Source organism: Ursus maritimus, unplaced genomic scaffold, assembly GCF_017311325.1.
Source record: "Ursus maritimus isolate PB19 unplaced genomic scaffold, ASM1731132v1 scaffold_23, whole genome shotgun sequence".
NCBI lineage: Eukaryota > Metazoa > Chordata > Mammalia > Carnivora > Ursidae > Ursus > Ursus maritimus.
This window is the reverse complement of record NW_024424786.1, coordinates 11,296,228-11,314,640: the sequence shown is the minus strand read 5'-3', so window position 1 is coordinate 11,314,640 and position 18,413 is coordinate 11,296,228. Positions and strand designations below refer to the sequence as shown.

The window sequence follows — 18,413 nt, the reverse complement described above, 5'->3', positions numbered from 1 at the left end:
GAAAGGGACAGAGAAAGAGACCGAAGATTCTTGCTCACCTAGAAAAGGATATAAGTTTTCAAACATTTATTTATGAAAAAGAAAACTACTTGGGCAGATGCCTTAAGAGAAAGCAAATATCCTGTTTAAAATTTGGAAATAAAAACAATTCTAAATAAGGATCACAGAAGCAGATCTGCTTCCCAAGCAAATGGCAGAGTTGAGAGGAGCAGTATAATTTTTAGAGTCCAAAATATGAAAAACAAATTTTAAATGTAGTACTTCTTAATAATATGGTTGACTAGATCAGGGTTTATTGACTGGTTTTCCTAGTTGTAAAGAATGAGTCGATGAATAACTTTCAAAGCAATGGCTCCCTTCAATGTTATTTCTGGGTTTATTTAAATCATTCGTTTGAATCTTTATGAAAGTTATTTCAGAAAGAAATGGAAGGAAAATGGCAGTTAATTTTATTGCTTTGGCAGGCATGGAAAAAAATCAGATATTGCATATTTCAATATTAGTATTCATATCTGGTTCTTTTTTTAGTTTTGCTTTTCCTTTTTGAAATATCCTGCCAATTTACTTCTAAACTCTTTAAAGTAGTTATAATAATTGATTTAAAGCCATGGCTGTGATTTCCAATAACTAGGTGACTTGTTGGTCTGCTTCTATCCTTTTTCTTTGAGTAAGGTCACATTTTTCTATTTTATTCCATATTTGGTCATTTTTTATTATATTCAGAACACTGTGTATTTTTAAACAATGCTGGAGACTAATGTATGGATACTTCACAAAGAATGCAAGTCCTTTCTTTTATCTGGCAGGTAGGATTACGAGCTAATTTTTCTAATTTCTTCAGGAGTTGAGTTATTCTGGGCTGTGTCACAAGTGCAATTCTAACAGCGATTATTCCAACCACCAACCAACCCACCATCCCAGAAGCATCCTTCCTTCCTTTCTTTCCTACTCTTTCTTCCTTCCTTCTCTTCCTTCTCTTCCTTCGCCATCTCTTCCTTCTCTCCCTCCCTTTCTTCCTTCTTACCTTCTTTCCTTCCTTCTCTTCGTTCCTTCCTTTCTTTCCTTCTCTTTTTCCTTCCTTCCATCCTTTTTTTTCTTTTTTGCTTATGTTTTTACTTTGATAAAATACCAAAAAGAGGAAAATTGCAAGAAGAATATAAGGCACTGTTGTATACCCTTTAAGTGGATTTACCATTGTTTCATACTTGTTCCACTTATGTCCCTTTTCTCCCTCCCTCTGTCTGTCTGCCTGTCTGTCTTGCTCCCTTCCCCACTCCTGGAAAATATATTTATATTGTTTATATGCATTTTGTTTTTTAAGAACATTTCAGATCATTTTTTTCTGAACAATTTGTGCATAAGTTGACGTCATTATCTTTTTAACTCTAAACACTCACTTGTGTATTTTCAAAGCAAAGATGACTTCCATGACTACAGTACGCTGTGCTTATCATTGATTTAACATTGATTAAGCAATATTGTCCAGTCCATAGTCTTTCGTGACTATATTTTTTAAAGTCCATGATCCGATCCTCTATCAAGCATTGCGTGGCCATATCTCCATAGTCTCCTGTAATCTGCAACCGTTTGTCAGCCTTTTTGTGTTTTTCCTGGCTTTGATATTTTTAAAAAGGACAGGACAGTTGTTTTGTAAAATACTACTTAATTTAAGTTTATTTAATAATTTCTCATGACAAGACTTAAGTAACAGCTTTTTTTGGCAGAAATAGGTCTTAAAAACGACATGTTATCTTTATCAATGAATCCTGTTAGGAGGCTTATGATGGCACTCTGTCTCAATGTTAGTGGTTAACTTTGTTAGGTGATGTAGGCCGAGTTTCTTCATTGTAAAGTTACCATTCTCTCCTCGTGATTGTGTGAGTTGGAGTCTTCTGAAAAAGAGGTTGGGATTCGGTGTGTTAAGAGGCTATTGGGAAAGCCATATTTGAGAAAACAAATGGAAAGAGTCAGAGAAGGCAGGGAGAGGCATCAGATCTGGATTGAAGGAGAGAGGGGTGGATGGAGGTCTGGGCAGGAGACTCAGCTGCAGGAGAGTGTAAGAAATTTTCCTCTGAGCCAACGATGGGGATCTGGGAGCCAAAGTTAGCCTTAGAGGGATCCAAGTCTTACAGCGTAGGAGACTTCTGTTGTGGGAGGCAGTCCTGTGCATCATGACGTTTAGCAGTGTCCTTGGCCTCAATCCACCACACGCCAGAAGCAACCTCCCAGTTGTGACAGTAAGAAAACGTCTCTAGATTTCACCAGCTATCACCTAGGCAGGGGATAAAATTGCTTCTAATTGAAAACCATTGTTTTACACAGGTAGGTCTTCTCCTGTCGTCTGATGAAAGTTAGTATCTCTGAAGTCCCACCCTTTGCACACATGAGATTTCTCCTAAAGTTCTCTCTTCTTGCATGTTGAGGTATGATTTGTGATTTATTACTGAAGCCTTGCTTACACTCCTTGCGCATAAAGGTTCTTTACAACAGATGTGTCCTCTGGTGTCTAATAAGGAGTGATTTCAGCCTAAAGCCTTCCCCACACTTACTGCAAATATAAGGTTTTTCCCTTGAGTGTGTTCTCTGATGTGTGCTGAGAGTTGCCTTATCACTAAAGCCCCGCTCACACTCCCTGCATACAAAAGGCTTCTCCCCAGAATGTGTCCTCTGATGTCTTATGAGAGCTGACTTCTGGCTAAAGCCTCTCCCACACTCCCTGCACACAAAGGGCTTCTCCCTTGAGTGGGCCATCTTGTGCCTGACTAGATTTGCTTTCTGGCTAAAGGCTTGCCCACACTCAGTGCAAACGTAAGCCTTCTCCCCAGAGTGTGTCCTCTGATGACTGATGAGGTGTGACTTCTGTCTAAAGCCTCGCCCACATTCCCCGCACAAAAAAGGCTTCTCTCCTGAGTGCGTCCTCTGATGTGCAACAAGGGTTGACTTATGCCTAAAGCCTCGCCCACATTCTTGGCACACATAAGGCTTCTCACCCGAGTGTGTCCTCTGGTGTGTCATGAGAGCTGACTTAACACTAAACCCTCGGCCACACTCTGCACACATATAGGGGTTCTCTCCTGAGTGTGTCCTCTGGTGTGTGGTAAGGTTTGACTTATCACTAAAGCCTCGTCCACACTCCCGACACACAAAAGGCTTCTCTCCTGAGTGTGTCCTCTTGTGTTTTATGAGGTAAGATTTCTGACTAAAGCTCCGGCCACATTCAGTGCACAAATGAGGATTCTCCCCTGAATGGATCCTCTGATGTTTGCTGAGAGTTGATTTGTCTCTAAAAAGCCTCCCACAATCCCTGCACACATGAGGCTTTTCCCATGAGTGTGTCCTCTGGTGTGTGATAAGGTTTGACTTATCCCGAAAGCGCCGCCCACACTCCCGGCACACAAAGGGCTTCTCCCCTGAGTGTGTCCTCAGGTGTCTGATGAGGGTCGACTTCTGGCTGAAGCTTCGTCCACACTCCTCACATGCAAAAGGCCTCTCCCCAGAGTGTGCCATCTTGTGTGTGACTAGGTTTGACTTCTGGCTGAAGGCTTGCCCACACTCGGTGCAGAAGTAAGGCTTCTCCCCGGTATGTGATCTCTTGTGTGTGATGAGAGCTGATTTATAGCTGAAGCTTCGACCGCACTCACTGCAAATATAAGGCTTTCCTCCTGAGTGGGTCCTCTGATGAACAAAGAGGGCTGATTTCTGGCTAAAGCCTAGCCCGCAATTTCCACAGTTCACTACTTCAAATCCTGAGAGATCTACCCACTTTAGTACTTCGTCTGTTTCTAAACGGTTTGCCTTCTCAGCCGAGCTGAGCTTTATTTCCACCACTGCCTTGCCTTCCCTCAAGCTTATTAGCTGTCCATCAGGTGGGCTGAAGAAAGCTCTGGAGGTAAACCTCCCCTTTGTCCTCTCAAACAATGATTTGGAGCCCTCTTCTCTGCCTTCATCTTTCACTTGGTCGTTGCGGAAGCTTTCATAAGAAAGTGGTGGCTGCTGCTTCTGGTATGCCGGGCGGAGAGCACCTGCTAGCAAGCCCGGGCAGATGGGAAGGCAGTGATCGTGTAGCACGTGCTGGCATAACTGCCGACTGCAGAAGTCCAGAGCAGAGGAGGAATCACGCTGAATTTCTGGCTTTGCATCTGCCGAACAGGGGCTGGGCAGATGTTTGCTCTCCTCTCTCCAGGGTTCTTCCCCCTGCTCTAGCGAAATGACAAGTGTTGGCTTGGGAAATGGAATTCCCAGGGAGACCAAGTTGCTGTAGTTTTCCAGCATCACACACCTGTACAGCAGCCTCTGAGCGTGGCTCAACAGCCGCCACTCTTCCCGGGTGAAGACCACAGCTACATCATGGAATGACACAAGGGCTGGGTCACTCCTGGCTGAGAGCCCCGAGGCCATTTTTCTGGTCTCCCGAGTGGTCTCCCTGAAGAAAGGTGAGGTCTTCTCTCTGCTCACCTCCAGCTCCTGTGCAGTAGCTACCCCCTGGGCAGAGTCTACGTGTCTGTGTAGCTCCTGGATGTGGGGACTTGTCACTGACAGAGAGGCTAAAGCTGGTGGGGACACAGTTGCAATGTCTGCCCCACGGCAGATACAACAACTGTAAGTGATGACTCCGACATCACCTATCTTTCTTTTAGAAGTTTTATAATTTTAGCTTTTACATTAAGGATATGATCTATCGCAAATTCATTACTGTGTTTGGCGTATAATAGAGATCAGTTCTTTTTTTTTTTTTTTTTTCCATATGGAAAGGAAGTTTTCCCAACATTTCTTAAAGAGACTCTCTTTTCCCTTGTAAGTGCATTGGCATGTTCGTTGAAACCAAGGGGTTATATAAGTATAGGTCTAATTCTTGACTCTAGTCTGATCTCTGTTATATTCTGTCAGCTTTCGATGGTGTCTGTACTTGAGCTGGAAGACTTGGCTGCACTTTCAGATAGGCTTGCTTCGTTACTGGTTTCAATTCCACAAAGTTCTGGAATCCAGTCATTTAGAGAATAGCCAAAACTGGGTGACTTCTCTTTACTTACCAGGTCTTTATCCACTGTTTTTTATTGTCAAGGTTGGGGTGGGGAAAGAGGCACAATTGCCCAGCTGAGCTGGGGTTCCTCCAACCTACAGTCCATTCCAACTAGCTCTTGGCATCCTCAGTCCTCCCGCGGTACTCTGAATCCAAACCTGGCATTGACCCCCAGAAAGAAGTAGCTACTTCTCTCTCCTCTTCTCTGAAGGGTTTGTTTCTTTATAAAATTCAGTTCGTTTAGCTTCTTTCAAACCTCCACTCTTCTCTACTTCATAGAAAAATATGATTTTTATATATTTTTTGTCTGTTTTTCTTGTTGTTACCATTGGAACAAAACTCTTTCTCTTCTTTTACAGTCTAACTGACAGCAAAGTATTCCTGGTGGGGAAAAATTAGAGAGATTAGAATTGTTTATGAGGAAAATAAAAAAAGAACTCACATTTTGAATCTTTTGTGCTACCAATTTTTTTTTCTTCTTATCATAGTTATCATAAACTGGCTACTTTTTTGTCTTCAGCCATTGAGATTTACTCATAAGCCTTTAGAACTATCTAATATTTAATTTTAGTGACATTATTCTAGGATCAAATGTCAAAGTTTTACCTTGCTTTTGTGATAGGGGGATAAAATGGAATCATAGAGGTCCGTGTAACAATCAAAAGAACAGGAGCCACCTTAGCAATTTTTTCTCCTCTTATTTTTATTTGGACATTGAATATGCTTTCCAAAAAGGTCTTCTCAATGACCCTTGAGAAAATGCTTTTCGGCAGAGACTGAGGAATACAAGAGGTCAGACGTTTGTTCATTATCTCACAATTAAAAGGAGCAGCATATGTATCATTTAATTAAGAAAGAGAACGGTGACTATGACATTATGAAGTGCAGAAATAAGATGATTTTTTTTTAAGTAAGCTAAAGAAATCATCCCTGTTGGTTTAAGTGACACAGTGAGGCTTGAAATGAGGACCCAAGAAGCTGAGAGCAGTAACATTTAATTTGGGTCTGGCACTGGCTGTTGATTCCCAAGTAAGCCTTGGTCTTGGATTCTGGCTGGTAGCATTTGGACAAGTCCAGTTAAAAACAGCTTCACTAAATGTACGGATTGTTTGAAACTGTTTTTGTTTTATTAAAGACAGCATTCACTATGGTGTTCCTACAGTCTTTCAAGGCATGTAAGAAAAGTGAATAGACAATCTGAAGGAAGAAAAGAATCTTCTTGTGTGCTTTCCCTGTGTTTCGCTTATTTATCCAGGTTTACGCCCCACCCCCCCAGCAATGTTTCAGCATTCAGACTACACAGGGAGAGTATCTGAGCAGCAGCACTCTTCACACAGAGGGGCATGATTAAATGATAATAATAATGGTTAATAATAAGAATGATAATAATAAAAGAGATTTCTTTACGTTTCATGTAGAGGCCAGCTTGTAGGCATTCAAATACAAGCAAAGATCATCCAAGAACCTAAATGTAGAATTCTCTATGGGTAATATGAAATGATATAATGCATTTTCTCAGCATTTGAGCCTCAGAATTGATACACATTCAGCCTAAAGCAAGATGATTCTCAAAATACCAGTGTTACTTAAGCTACAAGTAGGAAGAGGGAAATAAAGAGAATTCTATGATCCATTAAGTTTGAAAATGATTTGGCCAATCCATTTATACTTGTTTCTTAATTAAAAATTTTCTCAGATATTTCAATATGTCTAAATTCACTGTCAAGCACCAAGATAGAGACATAGAATATAGTGTTTCTGAAACTTATTTGATGAGGAAATTCCTTTCCCAAGAATATCTTATGAGACATTTGTTCTAAAAAACGTGCTTCAAAAAAAAAATTGGCCTAATTTCAACAAAACTTATGTTGTCGTTTTTGTTTGTTTGGGTTTTTGTTTTGTTTTGTTTTGTTTTTGGTCTTTGTTTTGCTTTTTTCAAAGAACTGCTTTTTTCAAAGAACTGCAAAGATCTGGAGTTCCTTTTATCCAAAAATAAAATAAATATGTCCAAAAGGAAATGCTTTATTGCATTCATAGCCCTTTGAAAATTTTTATGGAAATTGAATCATTTATTTTATAAGAAGAAACCAGAGGAACTCAAGATATATGGAAAAAAGTGTATGATATAGCATTCATAAAAGATTGGTCTTTGTCCTCGGTTAGTGTTCAAGGGAAGTAAATTACTAAATAGTGGCCCTTTTTTCCCGTATTTTCAAAGTGCAACATGCTTCATAACCTTATCATTATCAGGATGTTTTGAGGTAGTGTTGTGTTGTGAGTGTTATTGATGTATATGCGTGTACGTGTACGTGTATGTGTGTGTGTGTGTGTTTTGCATTTTAGAACATCTGGTGAAACTAAACAGTGAGTTCCATAAGGGAAAAGACCAGCTGTTACCATTTTTGTTTTTCAGACCTATGACTGTTCCTATAAAACAAAGAGAAGGTTTGAAATAAACCAATTCATGTAACTAAACCACTTCATCTAAGTCCTTTTCAAATCGGTATCTTTTGCATTCCACAGATCATTTCCTATAACATGTAACAATAAATATTTATTAAGTGTATAATATGGTGATATAGGCTACATGCTAAGGATTCTTCTATTTCCACTGCCCATTAATCAAGGAGCTCAAAAAATTGGAGCACAATTTATTTCCTAGTATGGAGGTAGTTTGAGCTTAATAACTTTAATTAAGAGACCTAACAGCTGTGAAGAAGCTACTACTGCAGTAGCATTTAGGTTACTGAGGGCTCTCTGCTTGATCAAGAGAAGTTAAGGCATTCATTCACCCTTAACCACCTGGTGAGCAAATATCAGAGGTGTAATTAGAGAATGGATCGAGACTAGTGCTTTTCTTTCCAGGTGAACAATAATAAATGAATGTCAATTTCAGCAAAGGCTTAGGGATTAAATATAAAGAGCTTGTGAATATCTCAGGTACTGGAGGACCTCTGAATGTCACACCCAAATTTCAGCCAGGGGACTGCGGTGGTCAGTGGTGGGGGCATGAATAAAAGGCAAGACCATGCGGGAAATGGGGGAGAGGGAGAGAGTGGAAGAAGGTTAAGTTAGATCAAATAGCAACAGAGTAAAAGTGAAAGAAACTAAAGGAGTGAAATAAGGGTTCATAATCTCTTAATAGTGCATTGGCAAAAGAATGAAGTTTAATAATATTTAAGAATAAGTCATAGCGATCCTGGACAATGATCTTGGCAACACTAGTACACAGTACCTTCTATGTAAAATCTGTCATTCTAAGTTTTCTATAAAAATAATACTGTGTGTGTGTGCGTATGTGTGTATTTAAAATATGACATAGATTTTATCATGTTCCTCATCTGAGGAATGAGGCACTGACATGCTAAGGTTAAGTCATTTCCCAAAGTCTCAGGGCAAAAGACAGAACCAACACGAGACAGAAGTTAAACTCATTGATAAGGCACAGGAAGATTAGCAGAGAATGAGGACAAAGGAGAAGTGGAAACAGAAAGGGCAAAGTTCCCTCCGACTTACCAAGTCACGAGAAGCTGTTCTCAACATGGAAGTGTCTAACATAGCAAATTCTGCAAATGTAGGAAATACTGGGGGAAAGTGTTAGCCACTTCAAATATATATACTTAAAACTGCATATCAGGGGGAAAAAAGAGCTAAGGATTCAAACATAGCAATCTAGTTCCAGCATCTGAGCCCTCATTAGTATGATCCTCTATCTCTCTGAACATAAACCCTCTAATATGGGTCTAGACAACTTTCTAAGAAGAAACTGAGCCCACAGGCAGAGAATGAAGGGACAGAGTAAGCCATTTCCTAACAATTAACTAAGAAATAACAGTTTGTTTGATTATATGCTTGTTTTAATTTTGAACTGATATAGTATTAACCCTGTATCTGTAGGAATAAATAGTCCAGACATAGTGAGTGTCTTTGAATGACGTGTGCTTAAGTATTATTATGCCAAGTATAAAGAAAGGCCAGTGATCAAGGATTGAAGACAGCCAAGAGTTGGCCACAGAGGATTCCATGAAAGCACACCCAGAGCTCTCTTTCACGCCATTACTTCCTTTTGCTTCCTTGGTCAAATCAGAGAAATAGTGGCATATGGTCAGGCTTCTCAGATGCTCTCCTCTGTTCACCACGTGTCAGCTGTAAATACAAGGGAAGGATTTGGATGGTTTCACATATTCCTTTTCTACTTCCTCATAATTAAAGAAATAGGTGGTCTTTATATTACTATCTTGTAAATTCACTGATAAATAAATAAAAAAGACATTTAAATATATATACTTCAGCAGCAGAGTCAGAACTAGAACGGTGAACTCATAGATTATCTGTCTGTTACCCGAGGATGAAAACATAAGTTTTTGCTAGCTCTATGTGATGTATATTATTCTTGAATTTAATATGGAACACAGTACCGAGAGAGAGAGAGAGAGAGAGAAAGCGAGAGAGACAGTACCAACCACATACACTAAATTTTGGTACCTTTAACCAAGTCTTAGAGGAAGGCCTGAGGAAACCAACGTGTATTGAGCTCTTATTACTTACAAGAGTGTAATACATTTTTAAGATTAGGTCAGTTTTTAAATCTACATAAATTTTAAAAATCAGATTGATGAAAATGGAAAAAGGCTTTTGGTTGTTTATCTCTAATTTCTTGAAAATGCTAAAGCCAGAAGTTTACAGTAAAATATCAAATATATCTCCCCATAGACGATAACATCAGTTTATTGGTACCATTCTCTCTCTAATCTGTCTTCTTATAGAAAACAAACTCAGAATTAAAGTGAGCAAAAAGCACACTGATAATTGTGTGGACTGCCAACCTCAGACTTACTTGGAAAAATTGTCAAGAAAAAATATTTTCAAAACTTTCAAATAGGCTACAGTTAGAGTCTGTGAGAAAACCAACATTCTATAAGTTAGTAAGAATCCTGATGAATATTACGTGATGTTTTTTATATGTGTTAGAGAAACACACAATTTACATCCCTCGAATTAAAGCAATCAAGCATAAAGTAGCGGCTTGAACTCAGTAGGACGCACTCCCAGTATGGTTTACGGATGCTAGCAGTCAGATGTGGCTCCTTGTCCTGCTGGTAAAGAGCTGGGTTCAGTAACGGGCAAGTTACTTCACCTCTCTACACATCAGTTCTTCACCAATGAAATGAAGACAATGCTGTATAACATAGTATCTATAGAAAACCATATGGTATTTTACACTTCAATATATTTTAGAGATAGATCTCATCCCAAACAACTACGACAAAAACAAAACAAGCAAAAAAACCCCAAGAAAACCACAAAAGAGCACAAGGAAAATTTTGGAGGTGATGGATATTGTGATTGTGGTGATAGTATATCAGGTGTAAACATCAAGTTATATATATTAAATGTGTGCAATATTTATATCAACTATACCTCAATAAAGCTTTTTAAAAAGGAAAATAAAGTGAGAAACTGCCCAACAATGGTTACTAATATTATTTTATTTTTGTTCTTAAGTATTTTGGTTTTTGGTTTTTAGTGTTTGTTTTTTTTTAAACCCTTGTGTTGAGGACTGACTTTCAATAAATCATATACTTAAGGGTGTTCTTAAGTATTATTAGTGACTCTCTTACCACTTTTATGTAATTTGTGGTTTAATAGTTACAAAACACAAGTCCACTTGTATTTAAAAAAAAAAAAACAATTCTGGGGGAATTAAACCACCTTCCCAAGGTCATGTTCCAGAGCTCATGTGCCTAACTCCCTTACAATAATTCCTCTGGCTATGCAAAGTGAGCTTGGATTCCTGATAGGAATCCCAAGCTACTGAAAGAAGCCGAATCCCAAAATTAAAATAAAATAAATTGGAGTATAATAGCATAGATTAATGTTAAGTACACTTAACTTTCTTTGGAAATGAGGAGGAAATTCTTTTGAATTTAGCCAAACTAAGTGGACACAAAGTTTGGCATTTGCTCACTTCCCATGTTAGGCCATCCTTTCCCTCCTAGATCTTCTTTCTTGAAGATTTCTCTGAGTTCCTGCTCCTGATTTTCAGTACCTGATTCCCCATAGATCCATGTTCTTTTTTTTTTTTTAAGATTTTATTTATTTATTCGACAGAGATAGAGACAGCCAGCGAGAAAGGGAACACAAGCAGGGGGAGTGGGAGAGGAAGAAGCAGGCTCCCAGGGGAGCAGGGAGCCCGGTGTGGGGCTCGATCCCAGAACGCCAGGATCACGCCCTGAGCCGAAGGCAGACGCTTAACCGCTGTGCCACCCAGGCGCCCCCATAGATCCATGTTCTATACCAGGGTAGATAAAGATGTTAACTGGTATCAGTTGACCTTTTAATAATCAGCTTAGAAATAGCAATCAACACAGACATGTAACCACTAGTGGAGGTTTGAGTTTGAAATACATGGAGATTTTGCAATCTGAAATAACACTTCTTAGATACTCACTTACTCATCCTTGATCCTTTAGCTCTAGAATTCTCTATGCCTGTTTTAAAATCTCACTGTAATACTCCAAAAGACAAAACATGTTTATTGCAAAATATATGAATATATGGATTCCTATCTGGAGACATCCACTGTTAACTCCTTGGTACACTGATTTCTAGATCCTTTGTTGTGAGATTTTGTCCTCTATCCCCTGAGTCATGACAGCTCTTTGCACACTCAAACACAATTATTTTGAGCTTGCCTTTAGTTTTTCTCCACTCAAAATTTAAAAACAAACAAACGCCAAAACAAAAAACCCAACACATTCCTTCTTAACATCAAATGTTTAGAGCCACCCCAATATATCCCAATGTCACTTTGCCAATAAAAGGAATAAGAAATATTTTCTGTGCCTCTGAAAAAATTGTGATGAAGCAAGGTTTTGTATATCTAGCAGTCTCTCTTACTGAGCTTTGTTCGAGCCAGGAGTTCAAAACGAAGGCATAACAAAATAGTTTAAAATGTTGACACATATTAAAAAATTGGATTTTATGTAATTGTTTGACAGATAGCTTCTGTGTAAAAACATAATCAAAATGAGGTTTCTACTTTTACTTTGCTTACCTTATATAAGGCAGTATAATCAATTAGTTGATAAGAATTTATGGTGAATAAATATTTTATCTTTCCTCATTTCAAGATATGGTAAATTGATGACTATTTCTTCTAATGAACACTATCCAATAAAAACAACTTGGAATAAAATAATGTAAGATGGTAGGAAAGTAGAATTAGGGAGGCTCATTAAAATCTGTACATCTTCCAAGTACGTACAGTGTTGAATAATTCATTAGCTGTTTAACATATTTACACACCCTTAAAAACCATACAAACTGATTTTATTACTGGGCTTTGATTTTTTCATTTTCAAAAAGGATTATATATTTTTTCATCTGTGAGGCTCCAAAAGTTTAAATGCAAAGTAATTAACATTGACTTCTTGCTAATTAAATCAGCAGAGGAGATTTAACTGACACTATGCTAGGTTCTCAAATTAAAAGACTGTCTCATTGCATTAAACAGAGTGCATTTATCACAAAGAAACTCTCAGCCTATTTATTTGATATGACAGTTAATGGGTAAGGAAAATGAATCTTCCCAGTGTTGTAGGCAACAAATGCATAGTTGTCTTGCTTCTAATTGTCTGATCTAGAATGTCTGAAGCAAAAAGGAGATATAAACACTATTGTCCTTAAACTGAACCAGAATATAATAAAACCTAAAGTAAGTTTCATTTCAATAAGTTGAGTGGTGCTATTGAACTAAATAAAAAAGAAGATTTTTCAAGTTGTGTGCATAAACATATATAAGCTCTACTCAAACATGATTAAACACCAACAGGATGTATGGTAACTTAAATTATAAAACAGACATAAAATTGAAAAGCTAGGGTATCCTGTGATTCTCTTAAATATCATAAAATATCTCTATCTTAGAAACTCTGTCACCAATTTCTTTTAATACATTCACTTATTAATTTACTTATATTTATTGAATGCCTTTTAATGCCAGCCACTATGCTAAATGCTACATACATGAGTATAAAGAACAGCACATATCTGTTGGCTCAAATTCTTCCTTATAATATACTTTATGGAAAATTTCTGAGAATTTTGAATATGAGTAGAACAGATATGAACTTATGGATATAACTCAGAATCCGTCTCTGTTAGGATGTAAGTCTATTTTGGCTGATATTAAACAATATCAGTGGCTTAAATAAATACCAATAATAGATTTCTAAGCTTAAGTGTTAACATATGCTTGAGAGGTTTCCTAGGGTTTTTTTAAGAATAAAATTAATTAATTTTAGAATTGACCACATTCATTAAAGTATTTTCTTCATATTTTTTAAATACCATAAGTTGATTTTCTAAACTGCCATATTCCTAACATACAACTGAATTATTTTAAAAAGTGATTTTCTTTTTAATTTATTTATCTGCAGTTAGAATATACTTAGCTAACTCACTTTCACATGACTTTGATTTGCTACTGAGTATATTTTATCAATATATCATATAAAATGCCTGGATTTTCAAGCAAGGGCCAAGAAAAAAAACAAATAATCTGCAGTGACCCTGTAATAATTTCAGTATCAACATGATTTAAGGTTTGATCAGAGTCAGGAAGGTGGATTTGTAAGGCGAACAAATCAAATGTTAAAACGAAGCGGTTTGAGTATTTATAATAACTTTGCTCCTATAATTCTGCAGAAATATGTTTCTATGCCCTAGAAAAATGGGGAATGGAAATAGTAATATATCAGCATTGCTATTGTGGTCTTGGACTTCATGCAAGCCCCTAAAATAAATTGTATCTTACAGTAAGAGAGCATATTTCTCTTATTCTTGATATTTCACAATGTTCTCTGACAGTTAAACTAATTCAGTCAAGTAAGGTCAGCCTGGCAAATGGTAAATATTTTACAGGGTTTCAATTATCAGGAGAATAAACTAGAAAAGAAAGAAGCCCTTCACATATCTTTTGTGACCCGTACCATATTTATATAGCATTCCCCAACTGTTCCATTTCCCTGTTGATATACTGACTGATATTTGTGACATTTACCAGATTCACGAGAGTGCTTTACCACATTCCATCCCATTGTATTCCATTTCATTCCATTCCAAGTTTTAGCACATGACTGAGGCCAGAGCAACTAAGGGATGTTTTGTAACATAGATTTGTCCTGGGTTTGATATTAGAAAATCTGCCTTCAAATCTTAACTCTGCCCCTTTATAAATACAGATTTCTGGTTACTACAAAATATATTGCCCCCTTTCTTTTTTATTTATCCATTACCAGAATTCTGATTTTGATGTAGTAGCAAAGTGCTCAGATAAAAAGCTATATTCCCCAGACTTCTTTGCAATTAAAACTGACTAAGCCATATATTTCTGGCTGCTGATACTTCAGTGGAAGTTTTTGGAAGGGGCTTGAGAAAACATCTTAAAATGGTGAGACAGACTCAGTTGGCAAGAACTGCCATTCCTTTTTCTCTCTGAAAGGAAAACCAGATTCTAGAATTTAAGCCACACTATTATTATTTTTATGACTATTATTATTATTAATAGTGAAAATAATTTCACTAGGGAAACTATCGACACAGGAGTAAAGGATTAGGTATATAGAGATATCAAAGTCCAAAATCCTGATTTTATGAGGGAGCCGCCATATCAGTCCTAAAATGCCTACTTCTAAACTTCTCTTTCTATGATAAAAAAGTGAAATCCTTATTTTGCTTAAGCTACTCTTTAACTTTGTTTTGTTTTCTTTTTTTAAACGGAGTGCAATTGCTATTAATACATTAGCTTTACCCTCATGGGTAAAATTCAATCTGAATTTTAGCTTAAAATTGAAAAAGCTTTTTTCATAAATGAGTACCAATAATTATTTTATTTTACTAAGTGAGAAGATCAAATAAGAACAGAGTGGTAGGGGGCTTATCACAATGCCTGTCACAGAATTTGTAATCTGCAAATCATCATAATTATTGTTATGTGCTATTTGAGAAGCAGTGTTTTCCTTTTTTTTTTCTTTTTTTAAAAATTTTTCATTTTATATTACACCCGAGAAATCAGGCAATAAAATAGTTAATAACTTGATTTTAAGATAAATGTAATTGTGTTTCTTTTCCTGTGTTTTATTCCTTCTCCGTCCCTCCCAGAGGGAGAGAGAGAGATCATGGCAGAGAGGGGCTGAGGGAGATAGAGAATCTTAAGCAGGCTCCACACCCAGCGCTGAGCTGACACAAGGCTCAGTCTCACGACCCTGAGATCATGACCTGAGCTGAAATCAAGAGTAGGACGCTTAGCCAACTGAGACACCCAGTCACCCTCACATCTTTTTGTTCTTAAATCTAATATACAAATAACTATAAATTATAGGAATTATAAACACAGTCATTTTGGTGGATCCACTGGCCAGCATATATGATACACTGCTTTTAAAGTTTATTTTTTCTAAAACTTGCACTGAATTTAGGCCTTTGGAAAATCCTAAATGCACTTACCTGTATATCTCGAGATACTGGGGGGGGGGAGTGCATTAAAGTTGGATGAGCTAAAGCTATCATGAAAGCAAAAGAGAAAGAAAAAAAAGAAAATGAGAGAAAGAGAGAGGAAGAAAGAAAGAAAAAGGAAGGAAGGAAGGAAGGAAGGAAGGAAGGAAGGAAGGAAGGAAGGAGGAAGAAAGAAAGAAAGAAAGAAAGAAAGAAAGAAAGAAAGAAAAGAAAAGAAAGAAAGAAAAGGAAAGAAGGAAGGAAGGAACGAACGAACGAAGGAAGGAAGGAAAAGAAGAAAGAAAGAAAGAAAAGAAAGAAAGAAAGAAAGCGAAAGAAAGAAAAGAGAAAAGAAAAGAAAAGAAAAAAGAAAAAGGAGGGAGGAAGGAAGGGAAGGGAACTCTTATGAATTAAATTTCAGTTTCCATGCCTTTTAAATAAATGTTTGGCTTTTTACAGGGCTCTGGAAAAGCATAATATTATCACTTTATTCAGGAAGAGAAATAGAGTGCAGACTTTTTCCATCTTTAGTCTAAGAGATGTCCCATGTTCAAGCTCCCCAAGTGTCCTTGTTTCTGTGGTTTGAACCAGTAAGATCTGTATAAGGACTCTTGGTTTGGGGAGAGCATCAAGCCAAGTTTGTCAAACTGGTTAGATCAGTTGCAGACCATAAATAAAGAAATTACCCAGAGGGTCTTCAGGGATCTTAAACATTACATTTTGAATTTAACAGTCCTTATCTTGCCCAAGAGTCAAAAAACCAGACGCATAGGCATCCCCAGAAATAGACAGAGCTTTTTTAGTGTAGCTTTAAACTATCTTCACAACTTGACATGTGTGTTTCCATCTACTAATGTTTAAAAACAAAAACAAAAATGAAAACATAAATATAAAATAGAAACTTGGTCTTACAAATTTTCATCCATAGTTAACATGTTTATTTAAAATTTCACTAATCAATAACAGTCATTATTTTATGCCTCTCAACTTGACATAACCATCATTAAAAAAATATGTTCCATTAAAAAATGTTCCATTATTGACTTTTTTCTTGATACTCCTTTTGTCAATGTCTTTTACTTTCAATATACCTTTATTTGACAAAAAATGTGGAAAGGTCTTGTTTTCTTTTCACTCTGTTGCTTTAATCTTTTTCTCACATTTTATTTTTTTTTCAAAGATTTTATTTATTTATTTGACAGAGATAGAGACAGCCAGCGAGAGAGGGAACACAAGCAGGGGGAGTGGGAGAGGAAGAAGCAGGCTCATGGAGGAGGAGCCTGATGTGGGGCCCGATCCCGGAACGCCGGGATCACGCCCTGAGCCGAAGGCAGATGCTTTAACCGCTGTGCCACCCAGGCGCCCCTCTTTTTCTCACATGTTAACCCATTTGTTTCTATTTGAGTGAATTCCAAAGAGATATCCTCTCACTGACTAGTCATCGGTGTCCAATCAAGATTGGTGTTTCAGCTGCCCCAGACTACTCAGGGTCTCTAGCCATGCTATCCCTATGCTACTAGCTTGGATAGTCCACATTCACACTCTAATAATTCTCAAGACATTAAGATGCTAATGAATCTAGTACTCATTTTCTCACTCATTCACTGAACCAAGAATAACCGCTATGTTCATATATACTTCTTGGCAACCACAGTGCTAAGTAATGGAGAAACAAGAGCAATAGGGCTCCTGCTTTCACGCATTTCTAGGCTGATAGAATACAGACAGGAAAATAGGAAATTATAAACAAGTGTGGTAATGCCACAGCGGAATTCCTGGTCAAGTGAAGCACACAGGAGGTATGCAAGATGGGGTGTCAGGAAAGATTTCCTAAAGGAAATAATAGCTGCAGCATAAAGAATAAAGAGCAATTAACTAGGGAAAGATAGGGTGGTGAGACAGATAGGGATATAGAACATTCTGGGCGGAATGATCAGAAAGAGCTTAGCAGATTTGAGAAAATGAAATTAATAGCATATGTCCTAAGAGAGAGAGAGAGAGAAGAGGGAGGGAGAGAGACTGGTTATACATGTTAGAGTAAGCACAGGAGGGAAACTCTAATATTAGAGGCTGGGGTAATGAGCTGAAAGAAAACCTCAGAAGGCATTACAGTGGTAAACAATGTAAATAATAGAGATGAATGTGACTTAAGTCAGAAAAGGGGTCTGGTAGGGGCGCCTGGGTGGCACAGCGGTTAGGCGTCTGCCTTTGGCTCAGGGCGTGATCCCGGCGTTTCGGGATCGAGTCCCACATCAGGCTCTTCTGCTGTGAGCCTGCTTCTTCCTCTCCCACTCCCCCTGCTTGTGTTCCCTCTCTCGCTGGCTGTCTCTATCTCTGTCGAATAAATAAATAAAATCTTTAAAAAAAAAAAAAGAAAAGAAAAGGGGTCTGGTAAAGGCCTCTAATTTTCTAGGCTTCCACAAATCAGCCACAAGAGAATGGTCGATAGAACATAAACACAATTCTCCACATTAGTGTGTTTTTCAGACTCTTAACTCTTTCAAAGGTGCCTTCTTTCATCTCTCTCCAAATTCCACATCCTCTTTGATGTAGCCATCAAATGCATCCTCCCTCATGAAGCCTCCATTGAATTAACTGAATGAATGCATTTCTCCTTTCTCTGATTCTATATAACTCTGTTTAGTTTTTTCCCTCTTATGTAAAATCTTGAACATATGTTCTTGAGCTGTATATATTTGTAAACTTATCTTCGTCTCCCACTAGACAAGGACAGGTCTTAAACATCTTAGAATCCCCTATAATATGGTCATTTGTATTTTTATTATTAAATCACACATTATTAAATTAAATAACACTAATTAAGTATGGGGAAAACATTTAAAAAGAGATGTTATGGTTTTTCATAAGGCTTACATTATAACAAAACATTATTTCA

General features: G+C 37.5%; 1 protein-coding gene across 1 annotated transcript; it reads right to left on the bottom strand.

Moving 5' to 3' along the window:
• Positions 1 to 1,080: 1,080 nt before the first annotated feature.
• Positions 1,081 to 4,464, bottom strand: LOC103659377 (zinc finger protein 133-like). The gene has a single exon (XM_040638904.1). The coding sequence runs from the start codon at positions 4,396 to 4,398 to the stop codon at positions 2,482 to 2,484; it is 1,917 nt and encodes a 638-aa protein (XP_040494838.1). The 5' UTR covers positions 4,399 to 4,464; the 3' UTR covers positions 1,081 to 2,481.
• Positions 4,465 to 18,413: the final 13,949 nt, after the last annotated feature.

Coding starts and splice junctions, on each gene's coding strand:
- LOC103659377 (XM_040638904.1), bottom strand. CDS start 4,398: ATGGCCTCGGGGCTCTCAGCCAGGAGTGACCCAGCCCTTGTGTCATTC.